This window comes from Eurytemora carolleeae, unplaced genomic scaffold (assembly GCF_000591075.1).
Source record: "Eurytemora carolleeae unplaced genomic scaffold, Eaff_2.0 scaffold502, whole genome shotgun sequence".
Lineage (NCBI taxonomy): Eukaryota > Metazoa > Arthropoda > Copepoda > Calanoida > Temoridae > Eurytemora > Eurytemora carolleeae.
Window position 1 is genome coordinate 157,620 of NW_019396391.1, and position 24,804 is coordinate 182,423.

Here is a 24,804-nt window from a genome sequence, read left to right on the forward strand (position 1 = left end):
AACTCTCAATAGCTGTGTAATAAGGTAGGAGTAACGTGTATTGTGTTATGTAATATACATTTTGTTCTTCTCAATAGCTGTGTAATAAGGTAGGAGTAATATGTATTGTGTTATGTAATATACATTTTGTTCTTCTCAATAGCTGTGTAATAAGGTAGGAGTAACGTGTATTGTGTTATGTAATATACATTTTGTTCTTATCAAAAGCTGTGTAATAAGGTAGGAGTAACGTGTAATGTGTTATGTTATATACATTTTGTTCTTCTCAATAGCTGTGTAATATGGTAGGAGTAACGTATAATGTGTTATGTAATATACATTCTGTTCTTCTCAATAGCTGTGTGATGAGGTAGGAGTAACGTGTATTGTGTTATGTAATATACATTTTGTTCTTCTCAAAAGCTGTGTAATAAGGTAGGAGTAACGTATAATGTGTTATGTAATATACATTTTGTTCTTCTCAATAGCTGTGTAATATGGTAGGAGTAACGTGTATTGTTTTATGTAACATACATTTTGTTCTTCTCAATAGCTGTGTAACAAGGTAGGAGTAACGTGTATTGTGTTATGTAATATACATTTTGTTCTTCTCAATAGCTGTTTAATAAGGTAGGAGTAACGTTTAATGTGTTATGTAACATACATTCTGTTTTTCTCAATAGCTGTGTAATAAGGTAGGAATTAACGTGTAATGTGTTATGTAATATACATTTTGTTCTTCTCAATAGCTGTGTAATAAGGTAGGAGTAACGTGTATTGTGTTATGTAACATACATTTTGTTCTTCTCAATAGCTGTGTAAGGTAGGAGTAACGTATAATGTGTTATGTAATATAAATTTTGTTCTTCTCAATAGCTGTGTAATAAGGTAGGAGTAACGTGTATTGTGTTATGTAACATACATTTTGTTCTTCTCAATAGCTGTGTAATAAGGTAGGAGTAACGTATAATGTGTTATGTAATATAAATTTTGTTCTTCTCAATAGCTGTGTAATTAGGTAGGAGTAACGTTTAATGTGTTATGTAATATACATTCTGTTCTTCTCAATAGCTGTGCAATAAGGTAGGAGTAACGTGTAATGTGTTATGTAATATACATTTTGTTCTTCTCAATAGCTGTGTATTAAGGTAGGAGTAACATGTAATGTGTTATGTAATATACATTCTGTTTATTCAGAACAAAACTGACAAATAATATTGTGAAATCCTGGATCAGATTTGCATGATTTGGACACGCAAACTTACAATTTAAATACAGTATTAACCAGAACCTGACTTATTATTTTATTTTAAAATGCAATTTAAATACAGTATTAACTCAATCTGAGGAAGTTACACATACAAATTAGTAATTATATAACTCTAAAGGGAATATGCAGGATAGTCTACGTATCACAAAGGAACTAAATACTTTCAAATCCCTATATCTTTGCAACCTGATGTTTTTTATTTATTTTAAAGTGTATGTGAATTTATAGTTTGAAGTATCAAAGGTCTACAACATCAGTTTTCAAACATAAGTATAAACATGTATATTTCATAAATATATCTATGATGAATTTGTATTAGCCATTTATGAAGCTGTTTCGGAGTTTTATACATTATTCACGCTCTGGAAGTAATACTTTTTTTACGGTATGCAAATAGTTCAATAAAAATATATTTTATCAGCAATTCCATTTTATAAACTTAAATTAAGAGCCGTAGTAATAAAATTTTTATTGTTTTAACCCTTAGTTAGTGAGATCTTAAAGGAACTGAGTGTTTGTCACAAACTTAAATTTTCTAATGCCTATATCTTATCAACCTGAAGGTGTAAACCTTTCATATTTCAAACCTATACTATTTGATCTAATAGAATTCATAGTTATAAATATCAAAGGTCCACGGCATCAGGTTGCAAACAAAGATTTTGTGGCCAAAACTCAATTACTTTACGACTTAAAATTTAACTTGAAGTTACGTCTGCACTCTACAGTTCCTTTAAGTCACGTCTACACTCTACAGTTCCTTTAAGTCACATCTACACTCTACAGTCCCTTTAAGTCACGTCTACACTCTACAGTCCCTTTAAGTCACGTCTACTCTACAGTCTCTTTAAGTTCATTTACAGTCATCGTCATTTATATTAATACAATTAAGACGACTTTCTATTTCCATTTTTATTTCTACCAAGCTTTCAAACAGCTTGAATCCACACATAAAAAGTCTAAATGGAAAAGTCGTCATTATTGTATAGATGTAGACTCCGACAACACCACGGTAAAACCTTGATCTTATTGGTTATCTGACTAGGAACATCTTAGATGAAAAGTTATTTTGAAAAAAGTTTCTCTTTAATTTTAATTTTTCCTCTTTTTCGAATTCATCCTGCATAAAATTTTATATTGATATGTGTGTAACATGGCGTTTTTAATAATTTTTGGCATATAATGTTATAAATTATAATTTTTGTTGGATACAGTAGATACTAGATAGTGTCTGTGCGTAGACCGTTTCTCAGCCGTCAAATTTTATTATTCATAAATTTTGTTCGTCATTCTATTAAATATATTATATTACTTTAAAACGATTTATTAGGAAATTTTAGCCATATTGAATGTCGTCTTTCTTTAGATAGATTTCAGTCAAAAATTTCGTAATTTGTTAAAAACGACTCATACCGAAGAACGATAGCGTCCATACAAATTCAGAAAGTTGCAACATTCAACTCGGATCGTAAAAAATCAATTTAATTCCAAACAAATCATTCAGATATCACAACCAATAATCATTTATAAGTTTTTGACGCATTCGTATATAGTCAATATTTCATATTATTTAAAAAAAATTTTTTTTTATATGATTACTTATTTTTTAATACATTTATTCCTGTTACGAGAATTTTTAATAATGAAGACGACATTTTCATTCTTGTTCTGTTTCTTGTTCTTGTTTTTGTTCTTGTTTTTCTTCATATTATTGTGTGAAGTTTTGTGCGTCTTCTTGTGCTAATATTATTGTTTGTACGACTAATGATCCTAATCTTGCCAAAATAGAACGAGGAAGAGAGGGTGTTTTTAAGGGTTCAGGTAGAGCCGGGGGGGTGTACGCATTCCAGTTGCTAAGCGTACGAGCGTACGTTTGTTACTTCCGTTGTTATATATCACTTAAAACTAACTTATAAACTCCTGTGTTTTTATTGACATATTTAGTCATATTTTTATCTATTATTTAAAATACGTAAACAATAGCATAAAAGACTTTATATACTCTAACATTAAAAATTTTTAGGCCAAGCAAAAATGTAAAACTTAGCAAATACAAAAAATGTCTTCATTTTTGGAAGCAAGAGATACAAAATATTAGAACCTGGACTAGAAACAATATGTAGTAGGACAACATTAAGAATAATATAAATTTCTATTCTTTTAACTTTTCCACGGCAAAAAAGTTAAAATGCCACAAATTCTGATTTTCTAATCCCCAATCTTTGCAACTCTATTTCGTAGACTTTAGATATTCTGTTAGATTAAATCATAGAGAATAGACTATATAGAGAGGAATTAAAAGAATCTCTCGGTATGAATTTTTTCAGTCCCTTTCAGCCTGAAAGGGAGTTCAAAGTGTACAAATCATGTAAATGTTCTCAAATTATATGCAGTAGAGTACATTAATACAGTATTTGTTCTTCTCAATAGCTGTGTAATAAGGTAGGAGTAACGTGTATTGTGTTATGTAACATACATTTTGTTTTTCTCAATAGCTGTGTAATAAGGTAGGAGTAACGTGTAATGTGTTATGTAACATACATTTTGTTCTTCTCAATAGCTGTGTAATAAGGAAGGAAGGAGCAGATAGGGAAGGAGCTATGAGTGATAGAGAAGGAGCTAGGGTTGATAGGGAAGGAGCTATGAGTGATAGAGAAGGAAGGGGAAGGCTATTGAAGTAAAATTGTCAAATTATAGTAATGGATAAGTTATGATTGCCACATAAAAACTAAAATCTTCATGATGGAAATCTAGGGAGTAATGTAATTAAACAAAACTAATCTGAATTACTTTATTAAGTCGGATCAAAACTAAATGTAAACCGAAATTCTTTTAATTTTTGGCTTTGATCTCTCCTTAAAATTTTAATTTAAATTTTCAATTCGGTGGTTTTCTGGAGGATGTTGGAAATTGTGAAAGGCTTGTTACTCTAATAGTAGTACTGTCTTTAATCCAGTTTATAAACTTTAGACATTAATGGAGAGTTAATGGTAAATATTGTTATGGGAACTATGAAGGTTATGCCCTCTTGTGCTGGGGGTAATTGCTGTTTTCTCAACTTCATGTCATAAAGTTTAATAATTTCTATCCCGGTCCTATCCAGATTGCATCTTCTTATGCCTTCTGATGCCCGCAAGTATGGAAACAGTACAACAAAATGGCCGTTTTACACTTTTTTCTAGTAAATTCCTCTCTATATATATATTCTATTCTCTATGGATTAAATAGTTTATGTTTGAAATATCAAAAGTTTACACTATCAGGTTGCGCATAGATATGAGGATAAGAAAGTTTGAGTCTTTGGTAAAGGCTCAATTTCTTAGTAGCTTTACATATTTACACAGTTAAAAAGAAGTTACCAGGGAATTGCTATAAAGACAATGTGACAATGATATACATAACATATATATTTATAGATTCTCTTATCTGTACATGTTTATCATCTTTGTCGATAACTGTGTAATGTAACCATGGTTTTGTAAGTACTATTGTTCTGTTGCATGACGTATTTTTTTGTTGCATTTTGATGCATTTTTTCCGTTTCGTTGACTTTATTTCAAGAACATTTATTTTGGTAAGAAACAACGGTATTTTTAAAATAGATTTAAGTGTCTTCTTAATGTACACAATATAAGCAAGTTGCAATAAAATTGTTACAGCTTCAAAATGTCAACTGTTTGAAACTAATTAAGATTCTAATTAATCTAATCCAAACAAATATGTAAATTGTAGAATGTATCCAGAGTTGAGTCCGAAAATTAAAGCTGCACACAGTATCGATTGAAACCCAATTTCATAAATGGGGTCAGAGCCCAAAACTTAAGACAGGGTATCGTTATGAAAACCAGTTTTAAAACCTGGGTTTCACGAATGGGGTTTTGTGAATATCAATATTTTTGTAAAGTAATGTTATTTTTTCAGTTTCTTTATAGTCTCCATTTTTTCCAATCTCTTAAATCAAAATCTACACAAATAGTAAGACCCCAAAAAGGAAACTCGGGCGTTTCAACGATACTCTTTTAAATTTTGGGCTCAGGCAGTTTTGTATGTACAGTGTATCCTAGTTCCGCATACTCCCTTGTACAAATATTTACACAAAATACTGGATTCGTATACTCCCTTGTACAAATATGTACACTGTATCATAGTTCCATATACTCCCTTCTTGTACAAATATGTACAGTGTATCCTAGTTCCATATACTCCCTTGTACAAATATGTACACTGTATCCTTGTTCCATATACTCCCTTCTTGTTCAAATATGTACAGTGTATCCTAGTTCCATATACTCTCTTGAACAAATATTTAAACTATATACTGGATTCATATTCTCCCTTGTACAAATATGTACACTATATCCTGGATCCATATACTCCCTTCTTGTACAGATATTTACATTGTATCCTAGTTCCACATAATTCCTTATTCAAATATGTACAGTGTATCTTATAGTTCCATATACTCCCTTGTACAAATATGTACAGTGTATCCTATAGTTCCATATACTCCCTTGTCCAAATATGTACAGTGTATCCTATAGTTCCATATACTCCCTTGTACAAATATGTACAGTGTATCCTATAGTTCCATATACTCCCTTGTACAAATATGTACAGTGTATCCTATAGTTTCATATACTCTCTTATACAAATATTTACAGTGTATCCTAGTTCCTTATAATCCCTTGCACAAATATGTACACTTTACATTGTATCCTGAATCCATATACTCCCTTGTACAAATATGTACACTGTACATTGTATCCTGAATCCATATACTCCCTTGTACAAATATGTACACTGTACACTATATCCTGAATCCATATACTCCCTTGCACAAATATGAACACTGTACACTATATCCTGGATCCATATACTCCCTTGCACAAGTATGAACAATGTACACTATATCCTGAATCCATATACTCCCTTGTACAAATATGAACACTGTACACTATATCCTGAATCCATATACTCCCTTGTACAAATATGTACACTGTACACCATATCCTGAATCCAAATACTCCCTTGTACAAATATGTACAGTGTACACAATATCCTGAATCCATATACTCCCTTGTACAAATATGTACAGTGTACACAATATCCTGAATCCATATACTCCCTTGTACAAATATGTACAGTGTACACAATATCCTGAATCCATATACTCTCTTGTACAAATAAACTCCAGATACATTTATATATTCTGCTAACGCCCAAGCGTAGGCGTGTGACGTGATTCTAACGTTTAGTCATTAATTTGACACACACATGCACACGTACATTGTACATTAAAGAGGCTGTAAGCGTAATTTCAAGCGAGCCTTCATGCAAAAAATTACAATGCCCTATCAACAACGGTATCCTGCAACCATTATCTGATCAATAATGTGGAAGATATTGTGGTTTTTCTTGGTTAAAAAATATTTAATTTTGACAATTTCTATATGCTTTCCTGTTCATTTCTTTTTGTAGAGAACCCCCAATTGAAAATAATACGTTTTTAAAATTATAAACATTGATTTATAATTTATAAATTAGAATACAAAGCTTTTAAGGGTACTGTTGTGAATCAGGCTTACAGTCCCTTAATTCACACATAACCCCCCTTCTCCTTACAGTCCCTTAATTCACACATAACCCACCTTCTCCTTACAGTCCTTTAATTCACACATAACCCCCCTTCTCCTTTACTTTTATCAATCAATTTCTATAACTTTCTTTAAAACCTTTTTTCCCCTGACGAAAACCAGTCACAACTCACAGTGTCAGTTCTCTCCTGGCAAAAACAGAAAGAAAAACAGAAATTGAACGTTTAACTTCAAGTCACCGTGACCTTTGTATTTACTTCCCCCCCCCCCTCCTCTCTCATAGTATTTTATAAATTGGCATAAATAGAAATTGTTCCGTAATTTGAGGAAACCTTTTTATATTGAATTCAATATCATGGCAAAACTTGATACTAGACTAGACAATACGACTTGGAGCGTTTAGTTACGTTTTGTAAAATCAAACTTCTTTAGTTTCACCATAAAAATGTGAATTCAAAAAATCTAATTTTCTCCAAGGACGGCTAAGCCAAGTATTTATACAAACATGTTTTACAATATGTTTCAACCATAATTCAAATGAATATTATAGTTTTGAAATATAGGAAATGAAGGGTTTTCTCTTTTCCTTTAAATCAATATTTTCAAGGTCGCTCTTAACATTTGTTCCCAGGAAATTCAGACACATTTATTAAAATAATTCAGTTCAACTTGGTATAAAATAAATAAAATTGGCTTTGCATACTTTTAAAGGAATTTATTTTATCATGTCATTTAAATTAACTTGTTTGGGACGTGTGATTGAACTATTAGTTGGGTGGTGGTCCGATTAAGGGGGGGGGAGTAGAATAAGAGGGGAGGGGGGCAGCTTGGGGTGTGGAAGGTGGAGGAGAGAGGGAAGGGAGATAAAGGGAATTTTTAATATTCGGCACGCCTTGACCTTAACGAAGAATTTGTCATGTCATCGGAATATATTAAGTTAAATTCAGGGGACATTAGTTCCAAAACTAAACCTTGGCCCATTTCTAACACTGAGTGTTAGAAATGGGCCTAAATTGAAAGACTGGGGATCCATATCCAGAATAAAAGTCAATAGTAAAAACTATAACCAACATTTTATTAAACATGCCGAGGATAAAAATTACCAATTTAAAACTTTCTTTAAATCAAAATTATGATAAGAGTTCTTTTTGAAATAAATCTCGTTCAAGACAATGTCAGGTTTTCCATTTTCTGAATTTTGAACATTGTTTATATTTTACCTCACGTAAGTGCGTAAATGCTTGAAAATTGACATTGATATGAATTCCGGTATAATGCGTCTGAAAACCAGAATATGATTCGAAAACCGGTAATTGTTTCAAAATAGGGATATGTTCGAAACTGAAATCAAGAATCATCAAAAACTAATTCTCACACCTAATTATTAGTTTAAAATTGAAATTTATTGTTTCAATATATAGTTTTGCCATTTCTTTAAAATATATGCTGTAATTTTGTTCTACTCGTCTTGGATTTAAAGATATATACTCTTGAAAAAGATAACTTTGCACATTTGGCCCATTTTTAACACTCAGTGAGAGAAATGGGTCAAATGTTAGTTTTGGAACAAATATCCCCTGAGATATGTATTATCATTTCTTTGTCACAGTTTATCAGTCGCTGATGGAAGGATGGAAAATTAAGAATTAATGAAGGATAAAAGTATGAATTTAATTTAATTAAAGATGGAAAGGATAAATGAAAAAATGAATGATTGATGATGAAAAAGTTAATTCAAAGTTCGATTAAGAAAGAAATTATAGATGACCATAAATGATATAAGGTAATACAATTATTTGTCTTATAAATCATTTGTCCTACAATCATTTGTCCCATAGATAAATGACAACACAGATAGAACACTTGATGTCGTCTTTTCAAGATTTAGGGTTTTTCGTTTACAATAACCCCGAGGCAGAGGCCCAAAGGAGTTACGTGGATGCGGCATAGAAAAGGCTTGCTCTCTTGTCTTGTAATTCAACGCCCGTAAATACTTTTGCTTCTGAACGAAAAACCCATAAATCTTGAGAAAGTGTTCTATCAGTGTTGTTGTTAATCTATGACTTGTCCTATAATAATGTGTTTGACAACTCATATGCAGGACAAAAAATGTAGGACAAAGGACATTGTGGTGTATGCATGTATGGAAGCGTGTTTGGATGTATGGGTGTATCAGATAAATGATTGTTCATAAAACTTTTTTGTCAACTTTGATCAATCATTAGTCATAAATGTTACTATCATGCTTCCCGGCCTTTTGTGCGCTAGTTAATATTACCTTTTACAATCAATTCATCACTATTAGTGCCCCCACGGTATGGCCTCTAATCAAGTGTATACTCGGCATATATGCATATTAACTTATATTAGATCCAATTTTATTCAAATTTTTTTAAACTCTTGTAATCATCTTGTATGAAGTTTTATGTCATAAATAATTTTTGTCTTATTTTTTTGTCATTTTTAACTATTTCTCAAAATATTTTTTTCATCTTCATATTTTATGTTTTCTAGAATTAATATTTTATCTATAAGTATCTCTTCTTTTTATTTTATGCCTGAGCTACCTACCCTTGTCCCTCCTTCACTTCTTATATATGTAAACCTTCCTTTTTTTCTTGAATAAACCCAATTATTTTAATCATTATTTCCAAAGTTGAAAACAATTCCTAGATTCAAGGTTATTCTTTCTTCTTCCTTGATCACATCTCATGCTTTTATAAACATGGTCATATTGATTTTATCCATTTAAGGGATAATGGATATAGGGGGATAGATGGATATAGAGGGATAGATGGATATTGGGGAATAGATGGATATAGAGGGATAGATGGATATAGGGGGATAGATGGATATAGAGGGATAGATGGATATTGGGGAATAGATGGATATAGAGGGATAGATGGATATTGGGGAATAGATGGATATGGGGGAATAGATGGATATTGGGGAATAGATGGATATTGGGGAATAGATGGATATTGGGGAATAGATGGATATAGGGGGATAGATGGATATTAGGGAATAGATGGATATAGGGGGATATATGGATATTGGGGAATAGATGGATATAGGGGGATAGATGGATATAGGGGGATAGATGGATATTGGGGAATAGATGGATATTGGGGAATAGATGGATATATGAGGATGGATGGATATAGGGGGATAGATGGATATGGGGGATAGATGGATATTGGGGAATAGATAGATATTGGGGAATATGGGATAGATGGATATAGGGGGATATATGGATATAGGGGGATAGATGGATTTAGGGGGATAGATGGATATTGGGAATAGATGGATATAGGAGGATAGATGGATATAGGGGGATAGATGGATATTGGGAATAGATGGATATTGGGGAATAGATGGATATAGGGGGATAGAGGGATTTAGGGAAAAATATGGAGATAGAGGGGGATAGATGGATATAGGGAGGATAGATGGATATAGGAGAATAGTATGAATATAGGGAGGATAGATGGATATAGGGAGGATAGATGGATATAGGGAGGATAGATGGATATCGGGATAGATGGATATAGGGAGGATAGATGGATATAGGGAGGATAGATGGATATAGGGGGATAGATGGATATAGGGAGGATAGATGGATATAGGGAGGATAGATGGATATAGGGGTATAGATGGATATCGGTAAATAGATGGATATAGGAGGATAGATGGATATAGGAGAATAGTATGAATATACCTTAGCTTTTTATAAAGATAGAACTATAGATTTAAACGGTCAAATTTGAGTGATATTACTAGTACGACTTTGTGACCTCGTCGCTCCTCTAGTTTTATTGTACGCATAAGTATAAGAAAGACAAATCTATCCGACTACATTTAAGAAATTCAGAATTTTTGTTGTTGTTTTTAATAGCTCATCAACAATTGGAGGTATGATCGAAAACATATAAGATGTCAATCTAACGCACACAAAATCATGGGCGTATTCAGGAATTTGTCCAGGGGGGGCTTAAACTTTTTTCTTTGCATGGGGTGGGGGTGCTCATCACTCGTTAGGGCCTGAAAAACCCCTGAAATCCATAAATTTTGTTGGTCCAGGGGGAGGTAGAGACCCCATATCTCCCTCCTGAATACGCCTCTTCGCCTCTGGTGCACTTTACTTCAGTTTAACGTGATTTATTTTGTTTCAGGAATTAGTGATAAATCCTGAGTTTATCGTGGATACTCAGGCGTTTGATATTCTACCAGGAAAATTAGGTCAGTTTCTTTAAAAAGGGAATCAAAGGGATTATTTAAGATTTTAAATGAAATTAATTTTCAAAATTTTTAGTTTGAAACACAACTACAGTGATAACCAGTAAACTCTGAAATAGAAAGACATCTTTTAGAATCAATTTATATGTTTAAAAAGTACAATGAACCTGAGAAACAGTAATTGTGCAATGTAAACAGAATCATTACACTAAATTATTGATTCAATAACTGTTTGCTTTGTAACAACATAAAATACACTTAAGTATTGCTTTAATGTCGTCTTCCTATTTTATTGTTTTCTGGTTATACCTTTGTGTGTATCTTAATGGTCACTGATGCTAATGAAAGCCATAACTGTAGTAGAGAGTCATAATTTAATCACCACGTCTGCGTTAGTCTATAAATGGTGCTTCATGTCAATCTTTAATTTGAATCTATTTGTTCTACTCTAGAGACTATAGACTAAGATAGACACACATTAATCTATATTGAAGTTAGTTATTTTATTCTGATTTAGAACATTCCTTTAATTGACTCAATTAAAGACATTTTTATGATGATAATGCATTTTGTGATGAAATGAGAAAATGAGATCGAAGAAATTTAAATTATGGTTTAGTGTGAATATAAGCAATTACGAAGTTATGATCAAATGTTGAGTTGCTTAAATAGAAAATTATGATTTTGTGAGTTTATTTGAATTTAAGAAAAGGAATTGAGTCGTTTTCACAAACTCAAATTTTCTAGCCCCAATATCTTGGAACCTGATTGTGTAAACCTTTTAAATTTCAAACTTAGAATATTTAATCTAACAGAAGTCATGGTTTAAAATATGAAAGGTCTCAATTCCTGGATAAATATTTAATTAGTAAAATATACATAATAATACAGAGGCCTAATTTAAAGAATTTGAGCCGCGGCTCAAATATGGTTTGTTCCCCTTAAAATTGTATTCTATAGTTTAAGCAGGCGCTCAATTAAAACCCGTTTTTGGCGGATTTAAGACCCAGTTCATATACATTAAATTCGGACTTTTATCGGTGATTCAAGGGCAATTCTTTAAATGCTAATCAAAGGAAACATACTTTTTATTCTGGGACTTCCTGTATTACTCAGTTAAACCTATAATTGCATAAATTGATTTTAAATGGTTAGCTCTGGCCAGGATTCAGGCCTTGAATCCGTGAAATGCCTTGAATAGATTAAAGACTGACCAGTGACCATCAAAATAGAGATATGTGACTTGGTTCCAGTCAGAATATGTTCTTGTACAATGAACATTTTATACATTGTACATAACATGTTTTTATGTACATTTAAAGAATAATTTTTAATTTTTATTCATTCCCATTTTACTATCTAGAAGACTAAGCATTAAGGGCGCCATCTTCTCTTTCAATTTTGAACATTTTCTCTTTGTGTACATTGTAAAACAAAAACAAAAAAAGTTATAAAAAAGTCGTGAATTTTTAAAATTCATGAAAATTGAATTTTGTTGGAGGCAAATTTTTTAATTTTGATCATCCATAAACCTTCCCTGGGGTCACGTGAGGTCGCACAAAAAAGTTGGGACCCATTGGTTCAGCTGTTTTGACGTTTATTGGATACAAAAAAGCAGACAGACAGCCAAGCAAAGTATTTATATTACAAATAGATATTGGGAGGATTGTGTAATTAACTTTACTCCAGCTCTGTGTGATTTTTTCACAATATTTTTCTAAGCCTTGAAAACAGATTCTAATAACCAATGTTCAAAAGAATCAGAATTAAACTCTGGTAAAAAACTCAATATCACGAAAAATAATATAAAAATGACTCTTCAAATTGGAAACTGTTTTAGACTTCACCACCTGCCAAAATAGGTAGTTGAGGAGACAAACTTTGGGATTAAAGTATTTTGAAATTTAAAGTGAATATGGCATCTAGGTTTACGAAATATCAAAATAACATTATGTTGATCGCTCTTAAAAGGCATTGTAGACGTAATTTCAAGAATCCTCTATTTAAAAAGTTGCATGTCCGATTCACAACGGTAATCACATCCTTTATCTAATCCCGTTGCTTTCCTTCCTAATCTACAATTTACTGGTCCATAAATTCACAAATTACTTTTATAGATCACAATTGTTTAATATTGATTCTCAAATTGAAATATTAGAATATCTTGATTAATTTTGCTTAGATACAGGTTTAAAAAGGAACCGTTGAGAATTGGACATGTACTTCTTAAAATGGAGGCTTACTTCAACTAACGTTATGAAGTCCCTAAACAAAATACCATTATTAACATCTTTTAGTAATTTAGCGCCAACGGCGTTAAAACCATAAATCCTTGTAGAGTTAGGAATTTTACTTAGCTTGAGGAGGGTTTAATGAAAAACTGCATTGTTATTGCAGAATAGACACTGCACTTGGTGCAGCTGTTGATTCACCAACTGCACTAAGTGCAGCTATAGATTCACTAACTGAACTTAGTGCAGTTTCAGGTTCACTAACTGTACTGTAGATTCTCCGACTGCACTTGTTGTAGCTGCAGATTTACCGACTGCACTTAGTGCAGCTGTAGATTAACCAACTGAGCTCATAGCAGCTGTAGATTTTCCGACTGCCCTTAGTGCAGCTGTAGATTTACCGACTGCACTTAGTGTAGCTGTAGATTAACCAACTGAGCTCATAGCAGCTGTAGATTCTCCAACTGCACTTAGTGCAGCAGTAGATTTACCCACTGCACTTAGTGTAGCTGCAGCTGCTTCAGATTTACCGACTGCACTTAGTGCAGCTGTAGATTCATCGACTGCACTTAGTGTAGCTGCAGATTTACCGACTGCACTTAGTGCAGCTTTAGATTAAACAACTGATCTCATAGCAGCTGTAGATTCTCCAATTTTACTCAGTGCATTATTCGCCTAATGGCATATACCGTGAAATATTTACTTTCGGCATTTAACACTTCGATTCTTTAAACTCTTAAATAACAGAAGATGTTCCACGTTCCACGTTTTCTGAAAATTTCTGCATCATGCATCTTTGGTTTTAATTTATAATTTCGGTTTAAAGATTTTAAATCACAAGGTCGAATAACTATGGAGTTAATATTTGGAAACCCCTGTGAATCATAATTGAGAGTGTGTACGATACAAATACAGACACAATTGTTAAAAAATTACCACACGCATATGTCTAGATTGTAGATATGTATATTTTATTCATATCTAGATATTGAATATGTATCCGAATTCTAGATATATTTTGTACATATTTATTATATATTCCTAACATTTCCGATTGTTTGATTGTCCATTGCATCAGTATCAGTATCAGTATCAGTATCAGTATCAGTATATCAGTATCAGTATCAGTATCAATAAACTCCAAGTTACAGATCATTTATATTTCTGACGCAGAGCTTCAATAATAAAATTTGCGTACATGTCTAGGCTTGTATACGCAAAGATGGGCGAAGGAATTTCCCCGAAACCAAGGTCAGGGAAGGGGGGAGGGGGGGGATTGCAATATCCGGAATTACATATTAGCTCTCTTCCTGTCAATTCAATATCATTTTTTGAAATCCAAACTATCAACATGTCATCAAACTAGACCCAAGGAAGAGCGAACCAAACAAACCTTTCCAAACTAAACCTAAAAAGAACAAACTAAGTTAGACAGGGAACTGCAAAAGAAGGGAAATCAGCAGAAACAAACAATTAAGAACAAAATATTATTAGTACCAAACTAAATCTAACAAAACCAATTATCAAAACCAAATATAACGAAACCAAATCTAATGAAACAAAACCTAATGAAACCAAACACTGAAGAAGCCAAACACTAATGAAATCAAACATAATGAAACCAAACCCTAAAGAAACCAAACACTGATGAAACCAAAACTATTGAAGTCAAACCTAGTGATTTACAAAACTTAATGAAACCAAGCTGTTGAAACCAAACCAAATGATTTACAAAACTTAATGAAACCAAGCTAGTGAAACCAAACCTAATGAAACCAACCCTAATGAAATCAAATCTATTGAAACCAAACCTAATGCAACTAAATCTATTTTAACAAAACCTAATGAAACAAAACCTAATGAAACCAAACCCATACAAACGAAACCAGTCCTAATGAAACCAAACCTTGGCAAATCAAACTTAATAAAAGCAAACCTATCGAAACCAAACATCAATAATTCTGTTTTCTCATAATTTAATCTGTAGAAATACAACTTATTCCTTCTCCTTTACTCCTCCCAACCTCCTCAAAACACGCCCAACAAATCGTTACAGAGTGTTTTTCAGCTCACGACATGGACATAAGAATATATAAATATATATATATGTATGAATATATAAGAATATATATAAATATATATATATATGAATATATATGAAAAGAAACTAATAAATTTCCCTCAGCCAATTCAGAGATGGGAACAAAAAGTAACCTAGAAATTAGCATCAAGATATTGGAGCCTGAAGTTCACAAGACTGATTCTACTGAGACTGGTTTTAAGTTTAGTTTTCAACAATATATTAGTGTCCAGATATTGGACCCTGAAGTTCATGAGACTGATTCTGTTGATACTGATTTTAGGTTTAGTTTAAAAGCATCAAGATATCAGAGCCTGAAGTTCACTTATCTGATTCTGCTGATACGGGTTTTAAGTTTAGTTCTCAACAATTTATAAGTGTCAGGATATGGGAGTCTCAAAATCACGAGACTGATTCTGCTGATACTAAATTAAGTTTAGTGTTCAACAATTTTATTGGTTTAAAAATACAACATAGCAATTTTTCATCTATATATATTTTTAAATCAGCAAATAATAAATCTGGAACATCTCAGTAAGCCTGACAACAAAAGACTAACATTAAAATTTTAATAAAAATTCTTTATATTGGGTGTAGTTAACTGCACGTAGAACTGCGCTAACTTACAAGTCATTCTTTTACTGTCAAAAGAATAATGAGGAATATAAATAAATAACGAGACATCATTAAAAAACTAAATTTTTATTTAGGCTAAAATTGGAAAGAAATGTGGAATAGTTAAAAAAAAGAATGTAAAATAACGTTAAAAAGTGTAATAATTTAGTAGGGGNTGTTAACCAATTTTGAGCGATGCGGAATAATGGAATTATGTGGAATAATACGGAATAATGGAATAATGTGGAATAATGCAGAATAATGGAATGATGTGGAATAATGCGGAATAATGCAGAATAATGGAATGATGTGAAATAATGCGGAATAATGCGGAATAGATTGATGTTGAATAATGCGTAATTATACGGAATAATGGAATGATGTTAAATAATGCACACTGTGGATTTATGTTGAACAAATAATAAATGAGAATAATATATAACTTTTTAAAAATAATTTTTTTTTCAGGAGATAACTGGTTTGTACAGTGTTTACGTTGTCTGTACAGCAGTAAAGGATTGTTGTACCGTGCTGTACCAGCAGATCAGGGATTTCTAGATCAAGATGAATATTGCGGAGTTTTCAGGTAACTGTACAGTACAGTACACTATACACCTGGTACCAATGTACTTTTGTTTACCCACCTGCTACAACCTAGAGACCTATCGTTCTGAAATATTTTTAAACAAAACCAATTTAATCGGTATTTTTTTCAATTTAACCTTTTTCATAGTGGTTTAAACATGAATTTAATCAAACCTAAATTTAAATCCCAACGAATAAAGAATATTTTATTTTCGGTTTTAGCACAGAAACCACAAGTTTGAAAAGAAACTTTAAAAAGAAAATTTAATTTGAATCTGAAAATTAAAATATCAGAGATGAGTAAGAAAATTATAAATTTGGAAAGAAAAAGGGCAAGGTTTGAATTGAGATTGTTTAATAATATCTTGTATTTATAATGTTGGTGATTCTTTTCATCTTTTATTCCTGTAGGTTTTGTTGTATGTTTCTTTTTCACAATCGTTTAATCCTCTATTCCTCTAGGTACCGAGTATGGAATATGATTCTAGTTTACGATCTCTTTAATCCTCTATTCCTCTAGGTTCCGAGTATGGAATATGGTTCTAGTTTACGATCTCTTTAATTCTCTATTCCTCTAGGTACCGACTATGGAATATGGTTCTAGTTCATAATCCGTTAATCCTTTATTCCTCTAGGTACCGAGTATGGAATATGATTCTAGTTTACGATCTCTTTAATCCTCTATTCCTCTAGGTTCCGAGTATGGAATATGGTTCTAGTTTACGATCTCTTTAATTCTCTATTCCTCTAGGTACCGACTATGGAATATGGTTCTAGTTCATAATCCGTTAATCCTTTATTCCTCTAGGTACCGAGTATGGAATATGGTTCTAGTTCATAACCCTTAATCCTCTATTCATCTAGGTTCTCAGTGTAGAATATGGTTCTATTTAATGATTTCTTTAATCCTCTATTCCTCTAGGTTTCGAGTGTAGAATATGGTTTTATTTGATGATTTATTTAATCCTCTATTCCTCTAGGTTCTGAGTGTAGAATATGGTTTTATTTGATGATTTCTTTAATCTTCTATTCCTCTAGGTTCAGAGTGTAGAATATGGTTCTATTTGATGATTTCTTTAATCCTTTATTCCTCTAGGTTCTGAGTGTAGAATATGGTTTTATTTGATGATTTCTTTAATCCTCTATTTCCCTAGGTTCTGAGTGTAGAATATGGTTTTATTTGATGATTTCTTTAATCCTTTATTCCTCTAGGTTCCGAGTGTAGAATATGGTTTTATTTGATGATTTCTTTAATCCTCTATTTCCCTAGGTTCTGAGTGTAGAATATGGTTTTATTTGATGGTTTCTTTAATCCTCTATTCCTCTAGGTTCAGAGTGTAGAATATGGTTCTATTTGATGATTTCTTTAATCCTCTATTCCTCTAGGTTCCGAGTGTGGTGGTGTGGAGTGTGGAAGGAGGTTCTAGTTGACGATCGTCTTCCAACAGTTGGAAATCGTCTTGTCTTTCTTTCATCACATCGTCTCTCGTCCTTCTGGGCTGCATTGCTAGAAAAAGCTTATGCAAAGTAAGTCTGAAATAATAAAATAATAAAAAATAAGAATAAATGTCGTCTTCCGCTTTCTTTTCATAAGAGCCACTTTTATAGATTTGTAATTTGTAACTCTTGGATTTCTAAATATATATGTCCTAAGGTCAAAACATTTGTGTTGTGATTGAACGGATAAAGCAGTTATCCGTATTTTATGCAGAGTATTACGGAATGAATTTAATTTCTGCTTTCCTTCTATCATTTTTTTCTTCTTCTGTATATGTGGGTTGGTTAACCTTCTTGGCCTTCTCTATAAGTTTAAAAAGAAACTGAATTCAGATATTTGAAACTATTAATTCTGTTAAATTAAATAATCTAATTTTGAAATATCAAAGACTTATTTTTGTCAGGTTACAAAGATATAAGAATTTATAAACTAAAGTTTTGGCAAAGATTCAATTCCTTTCCGTTGAGGGGTTTAGGTGTTAATCTCAAGTTTCTACCTCAGGTTACACGGAAGCTATGACTCGTTGAAATATGGATCAGTACTTGAAGGTTTAGCAGATCTAACTGGGGGTGTCGTGGAAACCCTTCCTCTCAGGTAACTGGGAGAATAAATTTAATAAATAGCAAGAAGTAATTGAACTACTTGGACGTAGTTGAACCATTTAACTGGTGTTACCATGTTACATTGATTTTGTTGTCCTAGTAAGCTTCATTAAATCTGTTCATTTTAAAGTAAATTTACTGTAATTTACTTGAAGGAACCGAGGAATGTAATGTCTTTAAAGATGAACAATGTGAAGACAGACAAGTTTACTTTGTTTTCATACAAGGAATGTTATTGTTCTTTTATTACCTACAAACTTAGGCAGTCAAACTATAAATAAACAAACAAATTCTAAACATTACGAGACAACAGTCATACGGATTACAGCTTTCTCAGTAGATATCACTTTATACTAAATCAAAAATCATTTAAAAGCAAGATCTCGAAATCGTCGCTCAATTCCCGTGTTTATTGGGACACCCTGTTTATAAGAATCCAAAATTTTAATATTTGGATTAAATTGATTCTTTTTAAACATTTATTTTAGGGATGATCCAACTTTGACTGGACGATTACTACTCAGTCTTCTAGGAAAATTATAAAACTCAATTAAAAAAAATATGTTGAAAAAAATAAAAGGAAAAAAGTGTTCTATTTTTTCTTCTTAAAATTGATGTTTATATTGCACTAGATATGAGCTCTCTGGTGACCTGTACTGTCCAGGTAGAAAACAATAACAAGATGGCCGGCCACAATGACCGGCTGGCTAACGGGATCAATGTTGGAACTAATTACAGGCTCCTTAGTATAGATAAGGTAAACTATACAAAACAAATAAACTGTGGAATAGGAAGACGACTTTTAGGCTCAAATTATGACTTTAGATAAGTCCAATGAACATTTGACACTTCAATTGGGTATAGTGCACAAAATATTTCACTTAATAAGGGATTTTTAAGCTAATTGGCTACTTCAATGAAACTATTTGTAACACTGTCAAATGCATATGTTTTTATAATGTCGTCTTCCAATTCCACAGTTTTATGATTCTCAGTGTTCACTCGTTAATTTCATTTTTTACACTCTACAGTCTACAGTCTACACAGACTAATGCAGACTGCTCATACGCTATTTTACAAAGGTTCCATTGTGTTCAAAAACAGACTTAATTCATAAATTTTATGTTTTATGTTAAAAATTGAGCGCGTGAGAGCGTATAAGCAGTCTGTGTTACTGTAAGTTTGTGAATTAAACTTTGATGGTAACATAAAATTCTTCAACTTCTTAAATATTCTTTTAAACGAATTGATTTGGTAAAAAAAAAGCTAACAATGAAATGAAAGAAAAAGTGGAAAAATAAAAAATCAGAATTTTTGTACTTTTCATTTTTATTTGCTAAAACTCATTGCCAATCTTTATATTGATATGATGATACTAATTATTGATATTTATTATCAACCTTTATTATTAGCAAGATTAACTGTCTCATCTTTTTTAGATATTTTTTATATTTCATTTTATCCCTATTATCATTTGCAAGCTAGTTTTGGACTGGGAGCGGATTTTTTTTGTGATATTAAATGATTGATAAAAAAGAGACATTTTGAAGATTAAGTTCTAAATTTTCTAAATCACGAAATGTTCTTCATTTGCCAGTTGTTCCTGGTTTTGCCCTGCAAATTTCCGTTTTGTAAATCTTATGGGAACAAAAAGAGCGCCATCTTAGTTCTCATTTTTTAACAATTATAATTACTCTAGGTGAGTACAATTATTGGTGAGATGGTACAACTAGTACACCTCGACTCCGGAGATTCCAACGCTTACCTGGGAACCTGGGGACCTACTAGTCCTACCTGGGAAGAGGTTGGGATAGAGGAGAGAGGTCGTCTGGGGGTCAACCAGGCAGACCAGGGAGAGTTCTGGATGTCATATACAGACTTTATGAGAACATTTACACATTTAGAGGTAGAAAGACATTTTAAAAAATCAAAACTTTTTCTGACGTCAAAATGGACGACCAGAGATAAAAAATAAGAATATTGGATTCTTGATGTCGCGTATATAAGATAAAAAAAATGTTGTTCTTTTTTTCGACTGAAAATTTTAACAATTTTTTGTTTTGTGTTTTAGAACACAAAGCTTTCTTATTCTCTTGACTTACTTAGAACAAGCCATCCTTTAAGGATTTATATTATTTTTTTGACGCGAATTCTTATTCTAAATAAATCTTATTATTATATTATTATATTTTCAGATGGTTCACCTTGACAGCGAAACAGCAAGAGATGAGCCAACTATGGCGGGAAGGAACTATGTGGATACGTTTCACCTAAACCCCCAGCTCCAAGTTGTAATGAATCAATCAGAACCGGTTATTCTTTCACTTTCACAACACTCAGTCACTCATCCACAGGTATTAGAGTCTCTCGAACACTCATTTTGTGTGTTCATCCAAGCACTCATGTTTAAACTTGAGTATTAGACTTCACCCGAAAATCAAACCAACAATGATTTTTTTGTTCCTTGACTTTTATTTTACATTACGTATATTCTGTGCATATTAAAAAAATGAATTTAAGAAGTTTTTGATAAAAATATATTTCAGGTGATTGGATTTACAGGATACCCTCAACCACCGAACTCTGATTCTCTCGGGAGATCATTCTTCAAATCCGCGAGATCACTTCTCAACTCACAGTACACTAATTCCAGGTATACAGTACACTATAGTACACTAATTCCAGGTATACGTACACTACAGTACACTAATTCCAGGTATACAGTACATTACAGTACACTAATTCCAGGTAAACAGTACACTAATTCCAGGTATACAGTACACTACAGTACACTAATTCCCGGTAAAAGTACACTATAGTACACTAAATCCAGGTAATAGTACACTACAGTACAATAACTCCAGGTAAATAGTACACCACAGTACACTAAATCCAGGTAAACAGTACACTACATTACACTAATTCCAGGTAAACAGTGCACCACTGTACACTATCTCCAGGTAAACAGTAAACTACAGTACACTAACTCCAGGTAAGCAGTAAACTACAGTACACTAACTTCAGGTAAACAGTACGCAGCATCTTTTCTTGCCAGCATTTAAAGAAACACATAAGAACGGTGCATCTAATAACACTCAATCATGATTTTGAAAAATCAAGATTGTTAATCTAAAGTCAACCTTCTTTTGAGCCAAGCTAAGAATATTTCCGTGATTCTACCGAGTTCCCTAATCAAAATTTAAGGGAAATCAATCAAGAAATATATGAGTTATGATCCAAACAGACAAACAGAGATTACTACTTTATATAAATCGATGATACTTGTCCTGACCATTTATTGTTTGCAGACATGTATCTTTACGAACCACGTTATCATCATGCTCATACCTAGTCCTACCAACTACATTCGAACCTAGCCAGGAGTCATCCTTCACATTCAGGTATTGTCTTTCAGTAGTCTATCATTAATTTTTCAGTTATCTTTCAGTAGTCTTTTAGTAGCCGTTCATTAGTCTTTCAGTAGTCTTTCAGTATTCTTTTAGTAGCCGTTCAGTAGTCTTTTAGTAATCTTTCAGTAGTCTTTCAGTAGTTTTTCGTTAGTCTTCAGTATTCTTTCAGTAGTCTTTCAGTAGTCTTTCAGATGTCTTTCAGTAGTTTTTCAGTAGTCTTTCAGTGTCTTTCAGTAGTCTTTCAGTAGTTTTTCGGTAGTCTTTCAGTAGTCTTTTAGTAGTCTTTCAGTAGTCTTTTAGTAGTCTTTCAGATGTCTTTTCAGTAGTCTTTCAATAGTCTTTCAGTATTTTTTCAGTATTTTTTTCAGTAGTCTTTCAATAATCTTTCAGTAATCTTTCAGTAGTCTTTCAGCAGTCTTTCAGTAGTATTTCAGTAGACTTTCAGTAGACTTTCAGTAGACTTTCAGTAGACTTTCATTTGTCTTAAAGTAGCCTTTCAGTAGACTTTCAGTAGTCTCTCAATAGTCTTTCAGTAGACTTTCAGTAGACTTTCTGTAATATTTCAGTAGTCTTTCAGTAGACTTTCTGTAATCTTTCATTAGTTTTTCAGTAGCTTTTTAAAAGTCTTTCAGTAGCTTTTCAGTAGTTTCATTATTTCATTATTTTCATTTATTCTTAAATTGATTCGGTGATTCATTTATTATTTTATTTTTATTAATAAATTCGCATTTAAGAAGTTCCTTATATAAATTTCTTAGTTCATAGTTTTCAAGGGTATCAATCAATCATTTATTACAAATAAGCATTTCATAAATAATTAAAGATGATTCTGAGGGCCAGAATCCTAATCTAACCTATCCGTTCTGTAGAAAATCTGTCTCGTTTTTTTCCAGTGGGTTTCTTGTAAATTTTTTCAATTGTATTAACATTTTTTCCCCGTTTATAATGGAAAGTCTAAAACAATCTTTTCAACAACAAAAAAATCTTCAATTTAATATAATATAATATTTTTAATCATTCTTATATAATCAGGGTATTATCACGAAGCCAGACTAAACTGCGCGCAGTGGACTGTACTCCTGCGCTTCTGCGTAGTCCTGTCCTAAAAGCGCCGGCGCACCTTAAAGAATCCAAGGGGTACGAGCAGTACGAGAGCTTATTCATGCAACTGTGCGATGAGCGCAGAACGGTCAGCGCGTTCGAGCTTCAAGAACTTTTAGAGACCTGCCTTCCTAATGGTTAGTAGTTTAATTGAGTTTTCATCATGATTTATGTTTGAAGATCCTGAGAAATATTTATCAAAATGATTATGTAAAGTAAAGAGAAACATCTTTTGTTGATTATGTTAATTATGATAAAACTTTGCTTTTATTGTTTATTTTACGGAGAATACCAATATTGATAATTTTATTGTTTTATAAAATATATAATATATGATAATGTTGTATGATTTACGATTTGATAATACTTCTATCTATTATATTATTCTGTTTAGATTATATAAAGAGTATGGCTAGTATAGACATCTGTTTAGATTATATAAAGAGTATGGCTAGTATAGACGTCTGTCGACAAATTGTTTCAACTCTGGAGAAAGATAAAAATTCTCTTGGGCGTCTTAGTCATTCAAACTTTAAGGTAAATTGTTTAATAAAATATTAGTTTAATTGAACTCATTCCAAGCTTTAGACATAAGAAAATGGTCGATTTTATGCAAAATTGCTGGTACAACTTTGGGACTTCGAAGTTTGTCTAGTTTTGATTTTACGTCTAAGGAGAAAACTATAGTTGATTTGATACAGTGGATAGGCAATACAATGAAGACGACTTTTTATAGTTTTCATTGTTAACAAGATTTTTTCGAATTACAAGTTTAAAAGTAATAAAATGAAAGCTCTTTTAATTGACAGGTTCTCTTGACTCCTATGTTTATGTGTATCCATGCTATTTAACAGCTTGATATAAATCAAAACGGAAATCGAAAGTCGTATTAATTGAATTGATATAATCAATACTACGCTAGCATGTAAAAAAACTTTTTTGTCTTGTTAGCTTTTCAGCTAGACAAGCAATGATTGATAACAGGAAAGATTTCAATCTACAGGGTGTCCCAAAAAACAAGGAAATTGATAGACAACTTAAATATCGTCTTTGATTTCCGATAGTGGATAAATTACATTAAATGCATTTAAAAAAAGATTGAACTTCTAAAGAGATTTCCAAAATATGGTCTACCTTCTTTGTATCTTGTATATTGATGGAGCTATTAAACATTTGAACGGTTTTTTGAATTTTAATTAACTGGAATCTGGACCAATTTCCTAATATCTCCGTCAATTGTGAAGGTGAAAAAATGGTAGACCACATTTTGGAAATCCCCAGACTATAATTGTTTTCGGTGTTACATGTTTTAACTGTGATACTACAAAATTCTTTTTCTGAAATAATCCCATGTTTATTGGGACACCCTGTATTGGAACACATGTAATTTACTTTAATTTGAGGTTAACAATTTACTGACGTATTTCTTAATTTTCATGAAATTTAAATGTTTAGGATTTGATTGTTAGTTTAAAAATGTGGCAAGGGGTGTTTAGAGCACATACAAAGGAGAAAACTGGTGTTCTAAGAGCGGAAAGGTAGTTATCAAAATTTAAAAAAACCTCTTTGCCACAAACTTTAATTTTCTAATCCCTGAATCTTT

General features: G+C 32.1%; 1 protein-coding gene across 2 annotated transcripts in view; it reads left to right on the plus strand.

Moving 5' to 3' along the window:
* LOC111702320 (calpain-C) overlaps nt 1–24,804 on the plus strand; it is a 39,554-nt gene that overhangs the window by 10,486 nt on the left and 4,264 nt on the right. For both annotated transcript variants that reach the window (XM_023473965.1, XM_023473964.1), the window contains exons 6-18: nt 11,016–11,082; nt 16,474–16,591; nt 17,977–18,117; nt 18,590–18,682; nt 19,179–19,222; nt 19,323–19,447; nt 20,390–20,596; nt 20,886–21,044; nt 21,237–21,343; nt 21,999–22,091; nt 23,133–23,338; nt 23,635–23,738; nt 24,657–24,739. In XM_023473965.1, coding sequence (XP_023329733.1) covers nt 11,016–11,082; nt 16,474–16,591; nt 17,977–18,117; nt 18,590–18,682; nt 19,179–19,222; nt 19,323–19,447; nt 20,390–20,596; nt 20,886–21,044; nt 21,237–21,343; nt 21,999–22,091; nt 23,133–23,338; nt 23,635–23,738; nt 24,657–24,739 — 1,547 coding nt within the window. The remainder of the gene's footprint in view (nt 1–11,015; nt 11,083–16,473; nt 16,592–17,976; nt 18,118–18,589; nt 18,683–19,178; nt 19,223–19,322; nt 19,448–20,389; nt 20,597–20,885; nt 21,045–21,236; nt 21,344–21,998; nt 22,092–23,132; nt 23,339–23,634; nt 23,739–24,656; nt 24,740–24,804) is intronic.